Genomic DNA, 25247 nt, shown 5'->3' with positions numbered 1-25247 from the left:
CAAATTCATGCATTCTTTATTAATTCATGACACACATAACTGCCAAGGTAGCCTGGGAGGGGCGTGGGAGGAGCGAAGCATGGCGGTGGGGTAGTTGTAAGGGCACCTCCTAAAGTGGAAGGCAGCTCATCACAGAAGCAGGATGTCTGGGGCTCTGACCCAGAGTGGCCGTTTGCCTCTCTGGTTCTTTGGTAGGCTTGCCTGATATTCCAGGCAGGACTGAATCTCCATTAGCCGAAACCTAAAGAAGGGAATGACCTGGTATGTCCGGGCGCCCCCTACCGACCTCACCGAGGCCGGCCAGGAGGAACCAGGAGACTGCAGCAAATGGTACAATACAGCTGCTAACCGTCTTTGCTAACTTGCAATGGCAAGGAGCTGCTGCTGTGTAGCACTGCAATAACGCGTCTGCCAACAGCACCCAGGAGATGTACGGTGACAGTGAGCTGAGTGGGCTCCATGTTTGCCATGGTATGTCATCTGCACGGGTAACTCAGGGAAAAAGGCAGGAAATGATTTTTTGCCATTGCTTTCGGGGTGGGGGGGGGGAGGGCTGACGACATGTACCCAGAACGACCTGCGATAATGTTTTGCCCCATCAGGCATTGGGAGCTCAACCCAGAATTCCAATGGGCAATGGAGACTGCGGGAACTGTGAGTAGCTACCCACGGTGCAATGCTCCGAAAGTTTACGCTAGCTTCGGTACTGTGGGCGCACTCCACTGACTTAATAGTATTAAGTGGGGACACACACAATTGACTGTATCAAATCGATTTCTAAAAAATCGACATATTAAATCAACCTAATTTTTTAGTGTAGACATACCCTTAGTGAACAACTCAAGATGAGCTCCAGAGTGATGCTGTCACAAAGAGGGCTAAGGCTTTCCTTGGATTGAAGAGGGAAGTAGGGAGGTGACTTTTACCTGTGTATGTGGTATTGGTGAGAGATACTAGAATACTGCATACGGTTCTGATGTCAACATTTTAAACAGGATTTTTGTAGAACCGGAGAGGATGTAGACAAGAGCTATTAAAAGATTTGAGGCTGGAGAAAAATCCTTCACAGTAAGAGATTTAAGGACCTTAGTAGTTTAGTTTATCAAAATAGAAGATTGAGATGACTTTATTACAGTGTATAAGTATCTCCACAGGGAGAAAAATACCAAGTACACCTCTATCTCGATATAACCCTGTCCTCAGGAGCCAGAAAATCTTACTGCGTTATATCGAACTTGCTTTGATACACCGGAGTGCGCAGTCCCGCCCCCCTCCCAGAGCACTGCTTTACCGCGTTATATCAAATTTGTGTTATATCGGGTTGCGTTATATAGAGGTAGAGGTGTAGTATAGGGACCTTTAACCTAGCAGAGAAAGATATAGCAAGAACTATTGTTTGGAAGTTAAAGCCAGACAAATTCAAATCAGATATAAGGCATGCACTTTTAACAGTAAAGGTGATTAACCATTGGAACAAACTAGCAAGGGAAGTGATTCTTCATCTCTTGATGTCTTTAAATCAAGATTGAAAGATAAGCTTAACTCAAACACAGGTTATAGAGCTCAGTTCAGGGGTAAATGGGTGAAATTCTGTGACCTGTTTTATACAGGAAGTCAGACTAGGTGATCTAATGGTTCTTTATGGCCTTCAGGTCTATGAATTTCTTTCCATCCTCTGTGCTTGCTCATAGTGGTATCTAAAAATGAGGTTGAACTTGTTCGTTCTCTGAGCTTTGGAATAGCGAAATGATTCACGCCTCAAACAAGTACTTTGACCTTGTTTTTACTGACTTCCTCCACTTGAAAACTGCCTGTAAAGTGTCAGATAATGGCATCCCTGTCCAGTCTAAACAGCACTGTGCTACCAGCTGAAGTCATCTTGTGGTATTCAGTGCATTCCACACTATCAGAAAAGGAAGTGAGGGATAGACAAACCTAGGATTTGCTACATCTCTGTGTAGGTGGATTATATTGTCTGTTGATGTGTGTTTGGTATAAGTATATAGCTTATGGAAGTGTCTGCCAGTTGCGTTTGTGGGAGACGAACTCCAGGCTGGGGGTCTAGGATAACCCTCCACTCCCCCTCACCGTCACAGAAAGTGTTGTTTTTAGGATTACTCTAGTGCGATTTTGTTATTGTCAGTGCTAGTTTAAGAAACTAAAATGTGTGCAATATATGATTTTTTTTTTTTTAATCATAGGTTCATTTTTTACTGGCCAGAGCTGCAGAAATAATGAGGAAGTAACACTTATACGTAAAGCTGATCTAGAGAACCATAATAAAGATGGAGGCTTCTGGACAGTGATTGATGGGAAAGTGTATGATATAAAAGATTTTCAGACCCAGTCTTTAACAGGAAATAGTATACTTGGTGAGTTTCAACTCTTGAATTGTTTATTTTAAAATTAATTGCCGTAAATAGTTGTTTAGATATTATAGAACTACTGAATATTCTTTTTTTTTTCTAGCTCAGTTTGCAGGTGAGGACCCAGTTGTTGCTTTGGAAGCTGCCTTGCAATTTGAGGATACAAGAGAGTCAATGCATGCCTTCTGTGTTGGCCAGTACATGGAGGTAAAAATAATATAATATACTTTGTAGCACATCATATGTAGGATAGTAAACTATCTGGAGAAGTGACCTTTTCAGCCTGTAGGATTGATGCCAGTTTTAGTCAAGGACCTGAAGCAAAAACTTGGGTTACAAATGACTAATTGAAAGAGACAGTATTGCACTTAATGAAATTTAACTTATGATTGTATTAATAGTTTACTTCTTCAGAATGTGTTTATAGTAATAAAGGATAGTTTTGTTTTGAAACTTTTGTTGGAATTTACTTTTGGCCTCCAATTTGATGTTTCTTCTGTTTAGCCTGACCAGGAAGTGATTACAACACCAGATCTTGGCAGTCTGTCATCACCTCTCATAGACACAGAAAGAAATCTGGGCCTTCTTCTTGGACTACATGCTTCCTACCTAGCAATGAGTACACCGCTTTCTCCTATGGAGGTTGAATGTGCCAGTAAGCAGAACTTGCTTTCAATTAAATTAGAAGTAATGGATTGTGTACTGTACCTCTGCATGCTTCCAATAATATGCTGGACCAGACTATTGTAAATATAATTTAATCAGGAACTTAACTTTTTTTTTTTTTTTTTTTTTGCCCCACTTTCTTCTGGACATAGCTTGAAGACTTCCTTGTTCTTCTTACCATTAGAAAACTCTTAGTAAACGAAAAACTTTTTTTCTCGTTGTTGGGCTGTTCCTCCCAGTTTTCTTTCTTTTGCAGACATGCAGCTCTTTTTCACCTTGGTTTGTGTAATTGATTCACTTTTATTCAGATGATTAAATGCCTGTTCTTTTGTGTATTTCCTTGCTTTGTAGCTTTCAGAACAGTGTGTTATGTTCTCTCTTCCCACTCTGATTTTTTTGACAGCAGATAAAGTGAGAGAAGGAATCCTTTACGTATGCTTTCATTCCTTATCCCCACTACTTTCACTGCGTTCCCTCTTCAGTTTCGTATTTTTCTGGATTTCTTCTAAACCACTTTGGTTTACTGGTCTGGATTTCTGCTTTTAAAAGTCATTTATTTAGTTTGTGTAAGGGGGCCAACCGTGAAACAAATATTGTTTTTGCCACTTGAATTCAAATACTGTACATACGCATTCATAAGCCAGATTTTTTTTTTAGTAAAAAAGGGAAGCATCAGAGAAGGGGATTGGCTTATGAATGGGTATAGAGAGGGAGAGGTGGGACACAGCCCATCCCCCTTCAAGAGAGGGGGCAAGGAGAGGCAGCAGAGCCAGAAGGGAAGAGGCAGGGCCAGAGTCTCTCTACTTCTGGCAACGCTGCTCTCCCTCCAGCCTCCAAAGCAGCTGCAGCTCCGGGGCTGGCAGGCTGAAGCCACACTGCTCAGCCCCGCCTGCCAGAGCATGCTGCAGCCATGCCGCCAAAGCAGCCTATGGCCACGCCACCTGGCCCGCTGGAGCACACCGAGGCCGTGCCACCCGGTCTGGCCTGCCGGAGCAGGCTGTGGCCGTGCCGTCCAGCCAGGCCAGAGGCATCCTCCCCAGCCAAGGTGGGAAGGGTTGGGATGGGGAGAGTGTGAGGGTCCTGAGCTAGGGTTGGGGTCATGTAGGGGATGGTCACAGGTGTTACTCTCCTGACCCCCGGCTTCTCCTCCCTGCTCCCCCCCCCCCCAAAAAAAAAAAATTGCACCACCAGTTGCTGTCTTGGCCCATCAGGGTAAGCAGCTGGCTGGCTGGGATGCTTTGTTTACTTAGGTTTACTTCTGTGCCTGTGGACGTTCTAGGTAAACAAACCATCCTGGCCCATCAGCAACTTATCCTGATGGCCCGGGAGCCAAGGTTTGCCAACCCCTGAATTAGAGGGTCAGCTTATGATGGGTCATAAAATGTTTCCATTTTTACTTCTCCATCTAGGGAGGGTTGGCTTATAAATGAACCGGCTTATGATTGAGTATATACGGTACTTCAGCAGGAAAAAGAAAGTTAGTCTTTTGTGTACATTGCTGCAGAGGTATGCATTTGAGTAGTTCAGTTGACTTCAGGGGGCTACTAAAGTGCCTACACATGTAAGACGTTATGGGATTGAGACCTTTGTCTTGCAACACTTAGGTTAAACTTTAGTAGACTTGCATGCTTCATATACCCTTCTGTATGAACTTCTGGGACTCATCATGAGTTTTTAAAAGAAGACTCCGTATCATGCTGTTTGTCCATTCTTGGCCAAGAACGTGAACAAGATTCAAAGAGGGACTTGCTGATTATTTGGATAAGCGGAATATCCGACTTTTTAATAGTTAATGATAACAAGGCTATTGGAAGGGAGGTTAAATCTCATGCTTCAGGGTTTAAACTGATTTCTTATTATTAGGGGTTAGGGTGAGTCCTTCATGGGGTGGAAGAGCAGATTATCCCATGTTGGCCTACTGTGGGGTTTCTTGCACCTTCCTCTGAAACATCTGGAGCTGGCTGCTGTCATATTGGACCAAAAGGACCATGATTCTGATCCAGTATGGCTGTTCTTAGAATAGTTGCTAAGACCTTCATGGCTTCATCGCAGCTGATGGCCTCTGGTGAGAAGTGGCTCCCTATAGTGGCTTGGTTAAGATGTTACTTTACTTAATTTACAAATAATTTGTCAATTGTTTTTTCTGATTAAACTTCACCAACTAAGTATGAAAATCATCTTAATTTACTCAGTTTGCAAGTAAATTTCATCTTTTGTTTTAAAGAATTATTATTCAATTTAGTGACAGATAGCTTTCCCTGGCAGAAAGGCTTACATCTGTATTTTTTCACTCTTGTTAGAATGGCTTAAGTCATCTATCTTCTCTGGAGGCTTGCAGACCAGTCAGATACATTACAGTTACAATGAGGAGAAAGATGAAGACCACTGCAGTTCACCTGGGAACACTACCCCAAACAAATCAAAACTATATTCACATCGACTAACCTTGAGTGACCATTCACAACCATTTCTGCAAGCCATTGCAGATAACAATATTCAGGATCACACTGTGAAGGTAACATTTTTAGTCCCATCTTTACCAGGAAATGGTTTAAATGTGACCAGCAGCAAGCTCCCTGAGTTGTTGCTGGAAACAATTTAAAAGCTGCCATAAGCGAAACAAAAGTGTTTTCAAATGTTACAGAAAGTATAGTTAAGAACAGGTAGTGAATTGAAATTGCTGTATTAAGCACACATTGTGTAAGTGTTGGAAAACACTTTTTTGTTTCACCTTTGGTAGCTTTTAAATTGTTTTCAGCAACCATTCAGGAGGATTGCTTTAACCTCTGGCACATTTTCTGTGAAAGGGGAAGCAAGGAGTTGGAGTAAAGCAAGTCTTCATTGTTGCTGTTATGCTGCGAAAACTACCTCCTGCAAGTAACATGTTATTACCCCAGCCTAACCTGTGACTAGGAATCAATTATTTTTTTGTCCAAATTTCTAGGTCAAAGTATAATCAAGGTCCAGACTCTAGAGAAAATAATACAAAAATAATAATAATGATAATAAGTAAATAAGATTTTGTGGTCTGTTCAAAAGAGTCTGGCTGTCCAGATTTGACCCACGGTTCACCTATTGACTACCCTGGGTTAGGCTGTTCAGTGTCAAGACATTAATACATCCTAGCTAACGTATGATTCAATTAAAATTAATTTCTGTATGCAGTTTTTCTTATGAATTCCAAGTGATTTAAACTTAATATTACATGAAAGGATAGTGACACTGTAGATCATGGTTATTACCAGTTGTACTAAGATGGAATTGTCTCCCAGTCAAAGTGCGGAGGTGCTGTATACTTAGTGACCACATCTGTACCCATCTTTCTCGGTTATGTAGTCTCCTGCACTCTGTTTTAGATTTTTATGTAGTTGTATAGTTATTTCTTAGTAGATATAGAATGATTATGTAATTCTTGTGCTCAGATTGGTTACTCCTCTTGGTACACTTCAATATGCCCACAAGTATCTATCTCCATTTCTAACCCCATGATTCCTATTGAACCCCAGAGTCGAGATATAATTTTGAAATATTAGGTAATATTAAGACTGGGTTTAGGTGGCCTGGTAAGCTGGAGAACAGGTCAGAAGCTGTTAGGACTGTGCTCATTGTTGCCATGTTGTGTATGATGAGAGCCCTCTGATGGGCTATTGTCCTCAGAACAGGAGTGACAGTATGGATTACTGTTTGGTATAATTGCTTGTTTGTACTTCTAGTAATTAGGTGACTCATATCCTAGACTGAGAAATATCTTGGCTATGGCTTCTGAATGTATTTAGCCCAGGATATTACTGAGTTTTCACTTGAATGCTTGCTGTAGTGTTCTACATTTACTATACCTGAAGAGTTAGATAGTGCTGTTTCTTTGATGTTAGTGTTTGTTTGCAGGACTTTTTATGTCAAGTAGAGAGGTACTGCAAACAATGTCACTTGACAACACCAATCACATTCCCTCCTGAGCATCCTGTGGAAGAAGTAGGACGTTTACTCTTATGTTGTCTTCTAAAACATGAAGATTTAGGTAAGTAGACTTAGCTGTTCCAGAAGACTTTTTAAAAAAAAAACCAGAAAAACTAATTTAACTCCCACTCCCCTCAATCTTAGAAATAGATAGTCTTAGTGTGTTTTTTTTTTTCCCATTAAGGTCATGTGGCATTGTCTCTAGTACATCCTGGTACCCTGGGGGTTGACCAAGTCAAACACAGAACCTTACCGAAATCTGTAGTAGATGTATGTCGTGTTGTCTATCAAGCAAAATGCTCGCTAATTAAGGTAAGCCTCCAACTACCTGTGTCTATCTTCTCTTCAACCTTAATTATTAAAAATGACAATTGACTCCTTTAAATTTTATTCCCTTAAGTTTATAATCTCTGTTTCTATTCCTGTTTTAGACACATCAGGAACAAGGCCGCTCCTACAAGGAAGTTTGTGCTCCTGTCATTGAACGTTTGAGATTCCTGTTCAATGAATTGCGTCCTGCAGTCTGCAATGACATCTCCATAATGTCAAAGTTTAAACTTCTGAGCTCTTTGCCCCGATGGAGGAGGATAGCTCAGAAGATAATTCGAGAGAGAAGAAAAAAAAGAGGTAAGAGAATAGTGATACTGTAGTAGAACAAAATAAAATAACCAACTTCCCCTCAAAGCTTTGTACATATAGGTAACACTTCTTAGTTAGGACAGTGAGGATGCTTGGGTTCTGTTGAAATATTGGGTCTACTAGTTTTTTTACTGCACTTTGACAAACTTTTATAAAGAGGTAAATATTAATTTCTGGAGACAAGACATGGTGAATTAGTCTAGAAATTCAGGTTAGAGTGCTGCTTGTTTCCTGCTTTCCCATTCATTTAAAAAAACCTGTGCATCTCAGTCTGAGTTTGGCTTGAAATAGTTTGACTTCAAATGGGATCCTTTTTCATGTAAAATGATTTGATAAATGATATATAGGTTGTGAGTTACATTATAATTAAACATCAAATATGTTCAAATTATAAAATATTACTAGCATTATCTTTTAAAAATTCAAGCTTATCATAGAACATACCAAAACCATCACTGTTCTTGATAAAGTTTGTGCTTAATAAAGATTCCATGCTTCAAATTTGAATGTAAAGATTTGGAGATTTGCTGTATGTCTGTGTAGTACTCTAGTCATGAAGATGATGAATTTCGCACTTCTGAAAATTTCATCCTAAGTCCAATTTTCAAAAGTGACTGACTTAAAAGCCTGTCTTGCTGACAGTCCTTCATGTTTGAAAGTGGGACTTAGACCCATAAGTCACTAAGGTGCTTTTGAAAATTTTATCCATAGTACAGGCATAATGTATGCAGAATATTATATGTTGGACCCTACTATTCAGTAATGAAAATAAAATATAATCACTTTGTATGTTTTTGCAGTGTAGCATTTTCTCATCTTAAACTGGTCAATCAATACGTTAAAGAAAATTTTATGTGCAATCATTGTAGCGGAAGTTGCATACTAAAAGATAAAGAATAGTTGGGGAAATTACTCTGACTAGATAATGTTGCAGTGAGTAGTGGAGAGCATACCCACAGTTTGTCTCAAGAAACTATGCTAGAATAATTGAATAAACTTGGAGCATTGAAGTCAAAATTCTTATTTGAGTGATGGTCCCTATTGGATTCCACTGAGGGTTATGCACATGCGCCATGCATGTGGAGCCAGAGTTTTAAAAAGTAGTAGTTCCATTGGTTCATGAGTGCACCCTTGTTTCGGTTCATGGTTTCGACTGAGGCAATAAGGGGTGGGACAGACTGACCACACCCTCAGTTTCTTCTCACTGCTGCGTGATCCAAGTCAGAGCTTCAGCTGTTCTCTCGTCTCCTGTGACACACTTTCTGAAAAGACTTTTATTCATGTATATATTTAGCATTTTATTATTTTTTATAGTATTTAATAGTAATAGTTTTCTTAGAATCTAAGGACTTTGTGATGCTGCTTTGGTGGTTTCCTGTCTTCCCTCCCACCAGCAGCCACACGTGGATACTGGGTTATGCCGAAGATGCCGGTGTTCAAGATCTGTGCTTCCCGCACTTGCTGGTTTTCAGTCCACAATTATCACTAATGCTACTTTTACTGCTGGGGGAAGCCCACATCACATCCAGGTGCAGTATCTGCTTCTCCTTCCCTGCCCATAAGCAGGAAGTCCAGGCTCTCTACCTCAAGAAGCACCTCATGGAGGTCGCCATGAGGCTGCAGTCAGATCCAGGCCAGGGAATTCCACCCACTACATCAGCCTGAGCACTCAAGGAGTCCACCTTCTACTGCGGATCTGCTGGTACCATTGCTACAAACCTCGTGTCAAGGCCAAGCTGTGAGGTAAAGAAGCATGTGCATACGTATGATAGTAAGTCCTCCTCAAGGCCCAAGAAAGACACTGCTTCCTCCCCAAGTTCTGGCCATGGAAAAGCAGTGTGTTCCAAGGCCCACAAGCACGAGAAGAAGTTGCATAGAACACTGGACCCGCCGGTCCTGGTCTCTAAGCCTCATACCCCCTCTTCATCGGTACCGTGAAAACCGTGGGGATCGTCTGTGCTGAGGCAGCCTTCTTTCCCCATTCAGTCTCTGGTTCCATCTGGAATGCATGCCACTGACACCAGAGAGACTCAAGTTGGCTCTTGGACATCATGAACTTTTTGCCTTAGACGAGGTGAAATCCATATGTCTTCCAGTGCATTCACCTCCAAAGAGACTGCTTCCCTACTCTGAACTTACCGCCTTCAGGTCATGTTCATGAGCACTGCCTTGCGACCCTCTTGGTCCTGGTGGCTCTGCTACTTGAGCAAGGATCCGACTTCTTGGCATTGGAAGATTCAGATGGGGCACATGATCCGCTGCTCCCATACCAATGATGAGAATATCCAAAGGATCTGCCAGTCCAGTGACAAATCCTCCCTTCGCTTAGCCCAGCTCCAGTGGACCGCCATAGCAACTCAGTTGGCCAGACAGCAGCATCCATATTCCATTCTGACTGACAAGGAGGGTAAGAGACTGGACTTTCTGGGTTGTAAGATCTGTTTGTCAGACAACCGTCAGTTCTGCATCTCTAATTATCTGGCATTACTGGCAAGGTATGACTTTTTTGAAGTATGGCCAGTTAGCAGAATTTACGGACAAGCTTACCCAATAGGACTATACCCGTTTCCAGGCTATTTTAGAGGAAGGCAAACTGGTTACCAAAATGATGTTACAGGCTGCAGTAGATTTGGCGGATGTGTCTTCATGCACTTCGGCCACAGGAATTATCATGAGGAGGGAATCCTAGTTACATTCTTTGGTTTTCCAAGGGAGGTACAGAACACAATTGAGGACCTCCCCTTCAACTGTCTCTCTCTCTTCAACCAGAAGACTGATTCCCTACACTCACTCAGAGTCTTGAGCAGGGGTCTCAAACTCAACTTACCTTAGGGCCAGTGCCAGTCCTCAAATCCTCCGAGTGGGCCAATGTCACTCATGCTGCCAGAACCCACCCCCCAAAAAATTCCGCCTCCCCAAAACTCTGCGCCCCCCCCACTTGCCTAAGGCTTTGGGATGGAGTTTGGGTGAAGGAGGAGGTCTGGGGTAGGGGATTGGGGTGCAGGCTCTGGGAGGGAGTTTGGGTGCAGAAGCAGTGAGAGGTTGGGCTTTGGGAGGGAGTTTGGGTGGGGGAGGGGGTCGAGGGCAGGCTCTTGGATGGTGTTTGGAGGCTGGGGTGTGTGTGGGGATGGGGTGCAGGCTCTGGGAGGGAGTTAGGGGGCGAGAATGAGTGTGAGGACCAGGTGCAGGCTTTCGGAGGGAGTTTGGGGGCTGGGGGCGGTGGGGATGGGGCACAGGCTTTGGGAGGGAGTTTGGGAGTAGGAGGGGGAGGGGTGTAGGCTCTGGGAGGGAGTTTGGAGAGGGTATGTGAGGAGGGCGTGGGAGTGCAGGCTCTGAGAGGGGGTCAGGGATGTAATGCTTACCTGGGGCTCCAAGGCGGAGTGGGCTGGGGGGCCTTTGCGCGCCCCTGCCCCCAGGCACCGCCCCTGCAGGGTCCCATTGGCTGCAGGGGTGCTTGGGGCAGGGGCAGTGCATAGAGGCACAGCCCCGCCCCGGGCCACAGGGAGAGGATGGCAGCCACTGGAGCGAGCAGGCAGATGCTGCTCAGCTCTGCTGCGCTGTCGGGGCCCTGAGGAGGAAGCACCTGGGGGGTGGCAGGTGGGGCCAAGGGAGAGACCCAGCCCCAAAACTGCTGGAGCCCCGTGGGCTACATTGGAGAGGCTCATGGGCCACAGATGGCCCGCAGGCTGGGAGTTTGAGACTCCTGCTCTAGAGCCACCTTGAGATCACTGGGCATTTATATACCAGCACCCAAATGAAAATTTTATCGGACATCTCCTTCACAATGACACAGAGCTCCTCAGTTTTTCTGCCAGTGGTCCTTATGAGCCTCCCTACAAGTGTCAAAAGACACCACAGCCATGTTCGCTTGGCCTGTCAGCACAGTCCTTGACATCACACAATTAATTTTTACGTAAGCAATATTTCTGAGTGCATCTAGAGAGCTGTCAATCACATTGCAACCCACCATTTTTGCACCCCACCCCTTTGGGAGTCATCCAGCCTGGAGTACGATAACAATGGACAAGTGGGTCCTAGATGTCATTCGACGTAGCTATATGATTAAGTTCCTGACACTATCTCATCCATATCCCCCGTCCTGATCCTGCCTCTGGGACCACACTCATGACACTATCTTCACCCTGGAGGTGGACTCCCTCCTACAGAGACGGGTGATAGAGCCTGTGCCCACAGCCTTTCAAGGCACAGGGTTTGTCTCCACCTGCTTCCGGGTACACAAGAAAAAGGGAGAATGGAGAGCAATCCTAAATCTCCATGGTCTCAACCACTTCATATGCAAACAAAAGTTCCATATGGTGATGCTTGCAGCCATCATACCCTCTCTAGAAAGAGGCATGTGGTTTACAGCTCTCGATATGCAAGATACTTACTTTCACATAGATATTCACCCAACCCACAAACGATTCCTGATATTTACAATGGGCCCTCAGTGCTTCCAATTCAGGGTTCTACCATTTGCACTCTTCACTGCTCCATGGGTCTTCTCCAGAATGGTGGCCTACCCCTGGAATCAAGAGGTCCTCATCTTTTCTTATCTTGACGACTGGCTGCTGGCAGCATGATCCAGATATGAGGCTCAAGCATATCCTTTCCTGCTGCTTTTACTCCTCTCTTCCCTGGGGATGAGCATAAACCTTGAAAAATTGACGTTGGACCCCGGGAGTGCCTGGAGCTCATTGGGGCATGCATTGACATGATCTCTGCATGTGCCTGCCTTGCATGGGACAGGTGCTTTTGTGACCTCCAATCCTTTGGTTCTGGCTGGAACTTGCCTTTCCCTTCTTGACCACATGATGGCGTGCACATACGTCACTGTCTTTGCTCATCTTCGCTTCTGTGGTCTATAGCTGTGGCTACAGAGAGCCCATTCTCTGATGTTCAACATAATGAACACCCTACTGACTTCTCCCCTCCCCCCCCTCCAGGTTCTTTCCTCCCTTTGGTGGTGGATGGACCCAGATCTGGTTTGCACCGGAATACCTTTCCTCCCATCCTCCCCAAGCATGACAGTCATTACGGATGTGTTGCTCGACAGATGGGGCGCGCACATGGATGAACACGACATGGACACTGTAATCTCTTTTCAGTACATCTAGTATCAATGCTTGTCTTCACTAAACAGTTTAACTCAAGTTCCTCTACTTGAGGTAACCTAGGCTAGCTCAAGTGAGAGTGGCTGTATTGTGAAACAACACAAGCTACATAGCTATGCTAACTATAGCCTGTAGCAGCATCCCTAATGCAGCATGTATCTTCAACCTGTAACTTGTGATGGGTTGGTTAATATGAGTTTAAAGCACCACTTAACTCGAGCTAGAGATTTTTGTGTGTAGATGTGTCAGGTTAGAGTCAACACTTGAGTTACACCTTGAGATGCCACTGCAGTGTTAGCAAGCCTTCAGTAAGCACTTCACTTAGTTTCATAATTCTAGGTCAGTGACTCTCAACCTTTCTAGACAGTACCCATTTCAGGAGTCCAATTTGTCTTGCGTATTCCCAAGTTTCACCTCACTTAAAAAATAGATATAAAAATACTAAAGTGTCACAGTACACTAGTCCTGAAAAAATGTTTACTTTCTCATTTTTACCATATAATTGTAAAATAAATCAATTGGGATATAAATATTGTACTTGCTTTTCAGCTTATAGTATATAGAGCAATATAAACAAGTCGTCTATATGAAATTTTAGTTTGTACTGACTTTGCTAGTGCTTTTTATGTAGCTTCTTGTAAAACTAGGCAAATGTCTAAATGAGTTGATGTACCTCGTGAAAGACCTCTGCATACTCCCAGGAGTATGCGTACCTCTAGCTGAGAACCACAGCTTTAGGTTATATAGTTGCTGTTTGATAATAGTGACTGAAAGATCAATAGTCCTCTCTGGGAACATATCTTTACATCTGACAATGTGACCAGTTGTGGGAATTATTGGATTTTTTGAACAGATGTGATATCTTATTTTAAATACTCTAAAACAGGAGTTCTCAAACTAGGGGTTGGAACCCCTCAGGGGGTCGCAAGGTTATTACATGGGGCGGTGTCGTGAACTGTCAGCCTCCACCCCAAACCCTGCTTTGCCTCCAACATTTATAATGGTGTTAAATATAGTAAAAAGTGTTTTTAATTTATGGAGGGGTCGCATTCAGAGGCTTGCTATGTGAAAGGGGTCACCAGTACAAAAGTTTGAGAGCCTCTGCTCTAAGGCAAGTTGGATGAGTTGAAACACTAACACTTTATCCATTGTTTTGATACTTTAAGAGTTGGATGTGGTTTGAGTCTGTTCTTACACTCTGACATCCTGGCATCAGTCTTATTTTATTTGATAACTTCCTATACCTTGTATTACGTTGAGAATCCAATACTTCCATTTTTTGATGTTTTGGATGGCATTGAATTGGCTCAGTGCAATCATAACTTTTATGAGAAATGTGTTCACAAACCTTCCACTAAGAACTTGGCATGAATAATCTAATCTATTTCACAATATTACTTAATCCTCAAATGTCTGTCTGATTACAGCAGCTCAATATATTCCCGGCATTAGCTTTTTCAATTATGTTGATTAAAAAGCTAGCGCTAGTAGTTGTGGGGCTTAATGTATTGTAGAATACCTTCCTTTTTCTTGATCTATGAAGGCTTCCAGCAGAAACTAGTGTGTAAAAGAGTCCGTTGATATTTAGAAGATGTTTTTTCTAAATATTTAAATTATAATTTGAGGCTTATTTGTTTTATGCACCTTGCCAATTGAAAAAAAATCACCACCATCAAAACGCCAACATTTTATCATTCCTATTTCATATTAGTTGAAATGAAAATTTCTTATTACTTTTTTGAGTTTAATACAACAGTAGGTGAACTTTTGGCACAAATTTGGGAATAGCTTTTTAGTGGGATACAGTTTGTCATCAGGGAGTCTCACAAACTGTAGCGTAGTTTTCAGAAAAATAAAGTGGTAGATTTTTAGTTACATAGTAGCTGGAGAACTGTACCTGTTATACACTTCTACCTCGATATAATGCTGTCCTTGGGAGCCAAAAAATCTTACCATGTTATAGGTGAAACTGTGTTATATTGAACTTGGTTTGATCCACCGGAGTGCACAGCTCCGCCCCCCTGGCGCACTGCTTTACCACGTTATATCCAAATTCGTGTTATATCAGGTAGCGTTATATCGAGGTAGCGGTGTACTAAAATAATTTTAGGGCTGATCATAGTTTGAGTTAAGATATTTATTGCTTCTGGGTTTTACCATACCACTCAAGCAGCGTTAACACAATCAATGGTAGTGCCGTGCAGTTAATATTTTATGTTGGTTAAAGATGCAATCTGAGCAAGTAAAACAGCTTCTCCCCTGCCACCCATACAACCACATGATGATGATTGCTAAGCAACTTCAAAGGCTCCATTTTGAAATAATGTGTAATTAAACAGTTCTTGACATGCACACTTACATAAAAAATTTCATCTATCCTTAGGTTAACCATTATCTGTGTATGCATGTGTAATGCATTTCCCAACTACTTGTTTCCAAAACCTTATGAGAAACAAAATACCTTGTGTTTTGGGTCACTGATTTTTAATTTGAGTTTGTTCTGTTTGAAACTGTCCTAAATTTTCAGAGTTGTGTTTGTTTATATCCTCTTATGAGTCTAGAAAACTTGAGTTTTTAATGGCAGAGTATGTCAAAGATGGCATAATACAAACCATCTGCAACAATCATTTGTTTTATTGGTGTGTTTAAATCAACTGGACACCTTTTAGAATCAGCTTTTTTTATTTTTACTATAAAATAGAATAAATACATGACTATCTTAACATGCAAATCTAAATCTTTCCAATATAATTTATTTATTTCTAGTGCCAAAAAAATCTGAATCTGCTGATGTGGAAGAATCCAAAATTGGAAATGAGGAGAGTGACTTAGAAGAGTCATGTGTTGTACCCCATAGTCCTGTGTCTGTAGATAAAAGACCCATACCAGTCAAGTCACCTAAGGTAGAGTATCCAGCTATTGAATTTATCTTCTGAATAAAAGAGAACTATAGGAAAAAAAACCCTAAGACAGTGAATAGCACGATATCACAATCCAGTAATTCTGGGAGACACATGGAATAATTGATTGTCAGCTTAATATCAAGTACAGAATGGCTACTTCATGTTTTAATTGCATTGGTAGTATAGTTTTAAAACAAGCTTGTATGCCATGAACTCTGAATCGCCAAAGACAAGCGTCCTCCATCTTGTTATTTAAAAAAACGTTTAACCCCTTGACTTCACTTCAAAATAAATCAAGCTAGTTGCCTTGTCCCTTTGAGTTCCAAGGCATTTGAAATGATGCTTAATATATCTGAGCATGGTATTTATTACACCAATATATGAATCTTTTCCTTAGTTTGAAGTCTGATTTTAAAATATTTTTTTGATTTGCATATTGGAGCATATACAATACTCTCAGCTTGTTTTCTTATTGAATTCATTTGCTTAATTTAATACTTTTTCCCAATTAACAGGATAAATGGCAACCACTTCTGAGTACAGTTACAGGTGTTCACAAATATAAATGGCTGAAGCAAAATGTCCAAGGCTTGTATCCCCAATCTGCTCTCCTCAACACCATTGTTGAATTTGCGCTGAAAGAAGAGCCAGTGGATGTAGAAAAGATGAGAAAATGTTTATTAAAACAGGTAAAATGAGTAAAAATAGGTTTTCATGCTTAAGTAATTACACACAAGTTTATTGATTTGTTGATTTGATTTTATTGATTGTAGTTAGAAAGAGCAGAAGTTCGTTTGGAAGGGATAGATACAATTCTGAAACTGGCAACTAAAAGCTTCTTACTCCCATCTGTGCAATATGCTATGTTCTGTGGATGGCAGAGGCTTATTCCAGAGGGGATCAATATAGGGTAAACAGACTTTTTTTCACTTTTAATATGTTTCTTACTGGGAACAGGGGAGAGAGACTGTAAAATAATCCTTTTTCTCCCCTCTCCCCCCTTAAATAAAGGGAACCTCTCACAGACTGTTTGAAAGATGTTGATCTGATCCCACCATTTAATAGAATGCTACTGGAAGTGACTTTTGGAAAGTTGTATGCGTGGGCTATTCAAAATGTCCGGAACATCTTGTTGGATGCTAGTGTCAGATTTAAAGAACTAGGTGAGCTTTAATCTTAATCTTAGTCTTCTGTTGTTGAATCAAATAACTCTGGTTTGAATATAATTGTTTTCATGTACTAGCTGAAATGTGTACTAGCACATTTTAATGTCATACTCTTTCTTCATACTGTTGAGTATTTTTATAGAAATATATTCTTTTTCTCTTTCTTTCCCTCTCCCCCAAATTAAGCTGAGTTTCCAATATTTAAGAGAATGTTCTTGGTTTCCTGATAGGTTACAGCACTTAAATAACCAGTCGCTACTCTATATATCTTGGAACTTCCATTTTGGGGGTTCCTTAAGCCAAGGGTAAAGTATAATTATTTTAAACTGTTTAAATTTATAATCTGTTTAATTGTAGCTCTTATGCAATAATTTGCTCTGCATTATTTATATTTACTTAAAAGTATACTAATTCTGAACTAGGTATCCAACCTGTTCCTCTGCAAACCATTACTAATGAGAGTGCTGCTGGACCAAGTCTTGGGACCATTCCACAAGCACGCTTTCTGTTGGTCATGCTCAACATGCTGACCTTACAGCACGGTGCCAACACCTTGAACCTCCTTCTCAACTCTGGCATGCTAGCATTGACACAAACCACACTGCGGCTAATAGGTATGAAATCTTCCAGCTTTTTGTTTGTAAGAATGTATGTTTTGAACAATGAATTATTTCACAGGTTTTAACTTCCACTGCATTGTAAGTAGAAGGACAGCTTCACTGGTTAAGAACTGGATCTGAGCCACTTGGCTATACTACTGCCCAGTCTGTAAAAATGTGCCAGTGAAGTAGAGGGGGAGAGAGAAAGCTTAGGTTGACATATGCACCTTATCTCATCTGTGACTTGATGAGTATTATGAATAATCTATCATTGACAGTTCTTGTTAGTCTCTGTGAGCTATATGGACATGTTAGGTGTTTTAACAACTCCCACTATATTTTTCATTCAGTTTGTTGCTGTGGGAGCTTTCCCTCTATATACAGAGATTGGAGATAGTTTTAGCATTTTGGCTGGAAGTTTCATTCACTTGATTCTTCATAAGAACTTGTGCAGAATTAGGTATATGATAGTTGAAGAGATTCTGCTTTGGTTTCTCTCTCTCTCTTCCCCCTTCCCCTCCCTCCACGATAGCAAACAGTTATTCTGACAAGTTTATTTAACCCTTTCGGGTCCTTTTTAAAACAACATGGACAGCAAAGGAAAAAACTGTTTCTGGAGCACTCCTTTCCATGCAGCCATTGCCCCCACTACTGTTGCAAAGCAAAACAGAAAGTGTTCTTCTAAATATGAGGTGTTTTATTTGAAGTACTGCTTCAGCAGTCTCCAGTGGTGGAATTATGCCATTTCTAGTCATAGTCTGCAGGGACTCATTTTGTTACACCAAGAGCTGGGAAGGAAGGCCTCTCCAAAGCAGGCCTCTTCAATAGAAAGTAAAAATCATACTGTTCGTCTTTTGTTCTTAGCAGATGGTTAACACAGGCAAATATTGGCAGCAAAAGCTTGCCTCCTTTTAAGATCACCCACTGGGGAAAATCTTCATATTTCTTGTAAGGCTAAACATCTGCCATTCTGAAAGACATTTTCAATTAATTGGGGAAAGAAGTGACTGACTGTCCTGAAAGGAGCTTACAGAGCTGTATCTCAGGGTACTTTCTCTTCTGCTCCCAGCATCCTAGCTACCTGTGGATGAACAGAATGAGAGCTTATCTTGGTTAATATATTGCTCCTCGGAGAAGTTTTCTTTCTTCAACGTATGAAGACCTATAAATGGTTGTATTTCTTCCACCAGTGCTCCCACTATGTAAGAACAACTCAAGCTGAGGAATTAAATATTAGACATCATGGAAAATTTCCTCCTTTCCCAAGTGCAGAAAAATTAACTCCACTTGTATGGATTCAGAGCAGGAAGAAAAGGAAAAATTATTTCATAATTCTTCCTTTATGGACATTCTAGCACTTTCCTCTGAAGTTTGATGCTGGCTACTGTGACCTGAATCAAGCTACCAGAGTAGATGTAAACATGGAAATTGCCATACCAGATTAGACCACTGTTGTAACATACAGGCAGACTACTGAAGGTGTAGAATCAGATTTGAATGGGGAAAAGTCCTGGCAAGAGTAAAAGTCAACTGGTAAACAAAAGAACTTATATTGAATCAAGGCTCTAAAGCCTATATAGATGTGGCTTCAGTAGTTAATGATCGAGTTTCCATTGAGTTCTGTTTTGGGGTCTGTTCCCCAAATGATTCAATAGACTGGGAATTTGAATGCATAGTGAAATGAGAGTGTGAAATTTCTCTGGTTTGCCTATTAGTCTCACTGGGCAGCCATGTCATGGTGGTGTGAGACTTTGGGAATACTGACCCACATACCCATGGGGATATTATTTGATTTTTTTCATTGTTTCAACACAGTCTCAGGAGCTCAATCTTCCATAGCTAGATATCTTAAATTCTATACTACATAAGATTATTAACTTGCTGGTAAATAGTACCTGAAGGCATAGAGTCAAGTATCAGGGGGTAGTCTGTATCCACAACAACGACGAGTCCAGTGGCACCTTAAAGACTAACAGATTTATTTGGGCATAAACTTTCATGGGTAAAAAACTCACTTCTTTCCACGAAAGCTTATGTCCAAATAAATCAATTTAGTCTTTAAGGTGCCACCGGACTTCTTGTTGTTTTTTTGGAAGGCATAGAGGCTCACTCAGCTAAATAATACTCACTTTCTTCATATAAAGAATTCTGTAAGCCAGCGATTTGGCCCTCAGCTTTCACCTTTCTCAAGCACTGCAAGCTGTAGCTGCATGTGCCTGAGGATGCATCCTATGAGGAAGGCATGTCCCAGTCAGTAGTATTAAAAAAAACCTTTGTACTCTTCCTTGAGAAATGAAGATCACTCTTCTAGCCTCCTTTGTTTTACTTGCCCACTCCCCACTCTCCTTTTGTGTTTATTTTTCACTGTTTGCTACATCTCTGAGATGATGGACAGAATAAGGTAACAAGACAAAGAATGGAAAACTTGTTACCCATTGACTTTTCCCCCTCAAGCTGGACCTGTCCATACTTTCTAGGATAAGAATCTGTCTCCTATTTAGGGGAGTGTGTGTAGTTTAATTTTTATTTCATATTAGGGTTTTGTACTGCAGCCCATCACTGTAGTATCCAAACTGTTTCCCTTCAAAATAGATTAGCAGTAGTAGGGTTCTCAGTGGGCTTCATGGACTCTTGCTTTTCTTCCTTTTTTAACGTTTGTGTCATCACTTATTATTTTGTTATGACAGTCCTGGTTGAGGAGTTAAGTAGGCAGAGCTTGAGTGCAGAGTGCTTCAATTTCTGGTCTCAATACAGTGATGGATTGTGGGGAGAGAATTTAAAGATATGAAATTTCTTTGACTTTTGTTTACAAATGGTAAACTTAAGGTATTGAAGGCTCACTTCCACCAAATGACAACCAGGTTTATGTCCTGTTGCGTTCATTTCTTCTCAGATAAAGACTGAAATTAGAGTCTGGGAATGTGAATCCTTAAATGTATAGGTTCTTTTTTCACTTGAATGATCCCAATTCCCTTTCTCCTTCACTACTGCTACATTTGCTTTATATTAAGGCTAAATACTACCTGCTCTTTTCTCTTTCTCCCCAGTTCCCATGAAGTTCCCCTTAGCTGTGCTTTCAGCTCTGTTCACTAGTAGTGAGACTAGTTTTCTTTGAATTTTTTCACATGATTGTACTACCAGCTGAACCTCGAGACTAGCATGTACAGATTTCTGCTTTCATGTAGCTATATTACTCAGCAACATATTTGCTTGATCATATCCTTACCAAAAGGTCTGCAACTATTTTCTAGTCCTTTCATTGGACAAAAAATAGTGGTAAAGACCTGTGTAACACTTTCTGCCACTAGGCCTGCTTGGATGCTGGACTAAACCACCCTAATATCTCTTCCATTAGTCTGTATTATTTTGAACAAAGATAATGTATGTTGTTATAACCCCTTTATTTTCAAAAACCTAATTTCATAGTCCCTAAGCTGGAATGACTGCATCACTTGTTAACTCCTGTCTTCTGAATACTAACTTTTCATTTTAAGTATTAATATGACACACATTGTATATTGTAAAAGGTTTTTAATTGGTGCAACAAAGGTCATGTCTTAAGTTTCAAGCTATCTTTGTTTCTTATGGATGTTTCCCTTAGGGCCTAGTTCTGACAACGTTGAAGAAGATATGATTGCCGCTTCTCGAGGAGCTTCTGCCACAGTTTTGGAAGAGTCAAGGAAGGAAACCACACCAGTTCAGCTCCCTGTGTCTGGGCCAGAGCTGGCAGCCATGATGAAAATTGGTACCAGGGTGATGAGAGGGGTGGACTGGAAATGGGGTGATCAGGTACAAAATTCTGTTCCACTTTCATTTTCTAATATGTCTGATCAAGCTACGGATAGTATTAATGGACACGTAATGTGAATTATATCATTTGCAGGTTTTTAGGTAACAGGACAAATATTTAACATGACTCTAGGTCTCATTTCTATTTGTAGAGTAAATTCTTTTTCACTGAAACTTTTCTCTATACATCACCATTTAAAAGGAAGCAGGATCAATGGTGCTTGGGTGCAGCATCATGGAAGCTCATCTGGTTTGAGGAAATTGTACAATGTGTTAAAATGTTTCAATGTGACTTTTTAAAAAAAAGTAGATATATTACTTATCGCTGATTGCCATCTGAATTAAAAATCATTCTAATCTGAAAATGTTTAAAATGAAACTTCTATTATATGAAAGTGAAAAAAATCTTAAGACTTCTTTGAGAAAATACTATGGGTTATTTTGTTTTACTGAGCACGCGCGCACAAATTTGGTGGAAAACTAGTGAGAAATTGTATAACTGAGTTATCCCATTATTGACATAGCTTTGAATTGTTGGTTGACTGAGCTTCTCTGTTCTCTCAGGATGGGCCCCCTCCTGGTTTGGGTCGTGTGATTGGTGAACTGGGAGAGGATGGCTGGATTAGGGTTCAGTGGGACACTGGCAGTACAAATTCTTACAGGATGGGGAAGGAGGGAAAATATGACCTCAAACTGGCTGAGCCACCCCCTGCAGCTCAACCCACAACAGAAGACTCTGATACAGAGGATGATTCTGGTAAGAAAAAGTACTTTGTTAAAATGGAGGCAGATGTCTATCTGTATCTTCAGTGTTAGGACTTTGTAAGATCAGCAAAACTCATTTCACAACAGGAAAAAAAATTATCCAAAAAGGATTTTCTCTACTTACCTGGCATAAATTTATATATGGCTGATGTTCCGTTTCAACATAGAAAAGCTATTTTGAAGGGATGGGAAGGTCAGTTAGTATTGCATCTGCTGAGCATGCATTTGGGAAGGAGGGGTATTCTGTCCAACTGCTGTGATTTCAGTGGTGTATCATGGCAGGCACATCTGAATATGATGATGCTAATTCTAATGTAGGAATGTAATAAAGATTTCTAGGATGTCTTGGTTGTCACATATCTTGTATTTCTCTCCTTTTGATGTGTTGGTTATTATGGGGAAAATGATGCGCTGGGAAGAGCTTGGAAACATCCACAAGTACTACATGATGACTTGCAATTTATACCAGAGTGTTTGAAATATAGGATGCTTTCCATGATAAGAGTTGTAAAAATCATACTTCTTCAAGTAGTGTCCCGATGGGTGCTCCACTTCAGGTGTGTATGCGTCTCAAGCACTTGAACAAAGATTTTATGCTAGCAGTGCTTGTTTGGCCTACTCATGTGCCCTGTGCCTCCATGTGCCAGACACTGAGGCCATATTGGAATGCATGGGCGAACCAATGTCAGTTCCTTCTCTACTGCATTGGCCTGAGACAGAGCTCTAGTGTGCCTGTCTTGAGCGTGCCTCTGCTATTTTGTATTCCTCTTATAGTTGTTTAAGATTACTTAATATAGTTTGTTGTTAGTGTAGTTACAGATAGTAACTTTTAGTAGTGAGAGGATAGTTGTTTTTGTTTTTTTGCCCCGTCCTCTCTTTCTCCTTAGGGAGCCTTGTCTTCCTGGCAGGGTGTACCTGGCTTGCCAGGCTACAAAAGCTGCCTTTCCTGCCAAGAGGCTTTACCTGTGATTGGCAGCCACTTTAAGTGTGTTGGTTGCTTGGGGGAGTATCATGTCTCCCAGAAGTGCAATTTCTTCCTAGCCCTCAAGTCTAGGGCAAGGAAAAACAGGGAGATTAAGTTCAGACTGTTAAGGATGGAGTGCTCACTTAAACAAGTATCTGAGTCAGGTTAGGAGCTCCCCCGCCCTGGGAAACTCTGTCTCAGCCCCTTTGACCTTGGGACAGGCTTCCCATAAGAAGGGGAGGTCGTTGGAAGATTCTGAGAAGGCTTCCAAAAAGAGGAGTACAGACTCATCTGAAGGAGCCTACTCTGAAAAAACTTTGTCCCCTGTGAGGTCTATGGTCTCTGAAGCTTCAACCTCTTGTCTCGGTACTGTGGGGTGAAAGGACTCCTCTTCTGGTACCAGCAGAACTGAAAAGCCCCAGAACTCAAGACAGAGACATGACACTGACAGAGCTTCATTATGTTCTAGCAGGGACAAGGAGGGGAAGCATAAGCACCTGAGTCTGGTACTGTTGGGCTCAGTCCCATGGTTGGTATCTACCCAGTTGGCATCCTCGTTATTGACAAAGCAGTGGTAGCAGGCTCCATCAATGCCCACATCAGTATGCCAGCAGCGATATTATCTGCTTCAGCCACCACATCGGTACCGATTACTTACTTGGTACCACAAGAATTTAACTATATAAGTAACAGATGAGCTGGTCTCAGGACTGCTTCCTTTCCTCAATACTGCAGGACTCTCTGCCCTTTTTCTTTGGGGCCCTCAGCATTGGATGATGTTGAGGAGGATGGAGGGGACATCTATTTTGGTCAAGGATTCCCGTACGTATCCTATCAGGAACCCATTGTTTGACCGTCATAGGGAAGATCGTGACCATTATCAAAAGTGGGGGAACCAATTCTGTAGCCACTCCCACTCCTGTATGGAGTCCCCCCAGTGGGATATATTGGGATCCCTGTAATACTTACCGATAGCAGGTCTCCAGACCACTAGTATTGTCTCAGAGGGAGACAAGGCTTATTCAATCCTATCCTCTTCTCCCCTGCACAGAAGGAGACATTTGAGGAACGGGAGTCCAGGGTGGCTAAAGAGGCAACCCCTCAAACACCCATTTCATTCTTGTCTTCAACTAAAGCACTTACACCTACACCACCTTCCATGGCTGATGATTTTTGGCAATTTCAAGACCTAATAAGCTGGGTAACTGACTCTCTTCAAATTCCACTCGAAGAGGTCAGGGATTCACAGTACAAATTGCTGGATCTTCTACTGTTAGCAGTGCCCTCCAGGGTCGTGTTACCCATCAACAAGGTGCTCCTGGATCCAGCTAAGACTGCGTGGCAAACACCTGCTGCTATTCCACCAAAGTGTAAAAGGGCAAATAAAAAGTTTTCTGTTCCCCCTGAAAACTCTAATATCTCGTTCTCCCACCCTGGCAGTGGATGCAGTAAAAGAGCAGGGTAGGCAATACTTCTCAAAATCTGCTGCACGTGAAAAGGACCGTAAGAGACTGGATCTATTTGAACAGAAATTCTATTTATCAGCAACTCTGCAGTTCAGAATTCAGAGCTATCAGGCAGTCATGGTCAAATACAATTTCACAGACTATAATAGACTGATGGCCTTTATTGAACACCTGCCACAGGACCATAAGGAACAATTCTAGTTCAACATTTCAGAGGGCCAGTTATTGGCCAGGACCAATCTTCAAGCATCTATGGCTGCTGTTATGTTCAGGGTGTCATACCTCTAGCTCCTGGTGTTTTCAGTGAGAAATACAGAACACTGCTGAGGACTTCCCCTTCAGTGGTTGTAGGCTTTTCTTGGAGACCAAAGATGGAGGACACTGAAGGATTCTAGAGCCACTTTACATTTCTTGGGCATTTATGCACCTACAGATAAGAGCTGTTAAGCAGGTCACAAACTGTCCAGAGAGCACTTTCTGCTCAGTTCTCTGGATTCCATAGATCTACTGAGCTCCCACAGGAAAAGACATAAATTTCAGGGAAAGTGGGCCATCCAACCTTTCTTCATGATCACCCAACCATCTTCTATGCAACAGTTTTGATGGGTCGATTGAGGGTTCAAATCCTCCCGCATCTCTGGTTTTATAGCTGTGTTCATTTGCCCACCACTCTCCCTTTGGAGAGAGATGCCTTTCCTATTTCCAACATGCCTAGAGTCGGATTACTGTAGACACGTGAGTCATAACATCCATTTTACATCATTCCCTCCCTTCCACCCTCCCCTTCCCTCTTCAGGGACCCCTCTTATGAGCTTGTATTGAGAAAGAGGTGATCTTTTTCTTCCAGTTAGGA

The 25247-nt window shown here is 41.6% G+C and overlaps 1 protein-coding gene across 1 annotated transcript in view; it reads left to right on the top strand.

The window, feature by feature from the left end:
- Positions 1–25247, top strand: part of HERC2 (HECT and RLD domain containing E3 ubiquitin protein ligase 2) — a 199988-nt gene that overhangs the window by 79007 nt on the left and 95734 nt on the right. Inside the window, 14 exon segments of the mRNA XM_030571144.1 lie at positions 2202–2372; positions 2470–2573; positions 2871–3021; positions 5333–5547; positions 6918–7050; positions 7174–7301; positions 7421–7616; positions 15509–15645; positions 16161–16334; positions 16419–16555; positions 16657–16808; positions 17234–17425; positions 21012–21199; positions 21764–21956. Of these exon segments, the coding sequence (XP_030427004.1) occupies positions 2202–2372; positions 2470–2573; positions 2871–3021; positions 5333–5547; positions 6918–7050; positions 7174–7301; positions 7421–7616; positions 15509–15645; positions 16161–16334; positions 16419–16555; positions 16657–16808; positions 17234–17425; positions 21012–21199; positions 21764–21956 (2271 nt within the window).

The sequence above is a fragment of the Gopherus evgoodei genome, chromosome 1 (assembly GCF_007399415.2).
Source record: "Gopherus evgoodei ecotype Sinaloan lineage chromosome 1, rGopEvg1_v1.p, whole genome shotgun sequence".
In the NCBI taxonomy this organism is placed as follows: domain Eukaryota; kingdom Metazoa; phylum Chordata; order Testudines; family Testudinidae; genus Gopherus; species Gopherus evgoodei.
The sequence above is the reverse complement of the archived record's forward strand: the minus strand, read 5'-3'. Positions and strand labels throughout refer to the sequence as shown.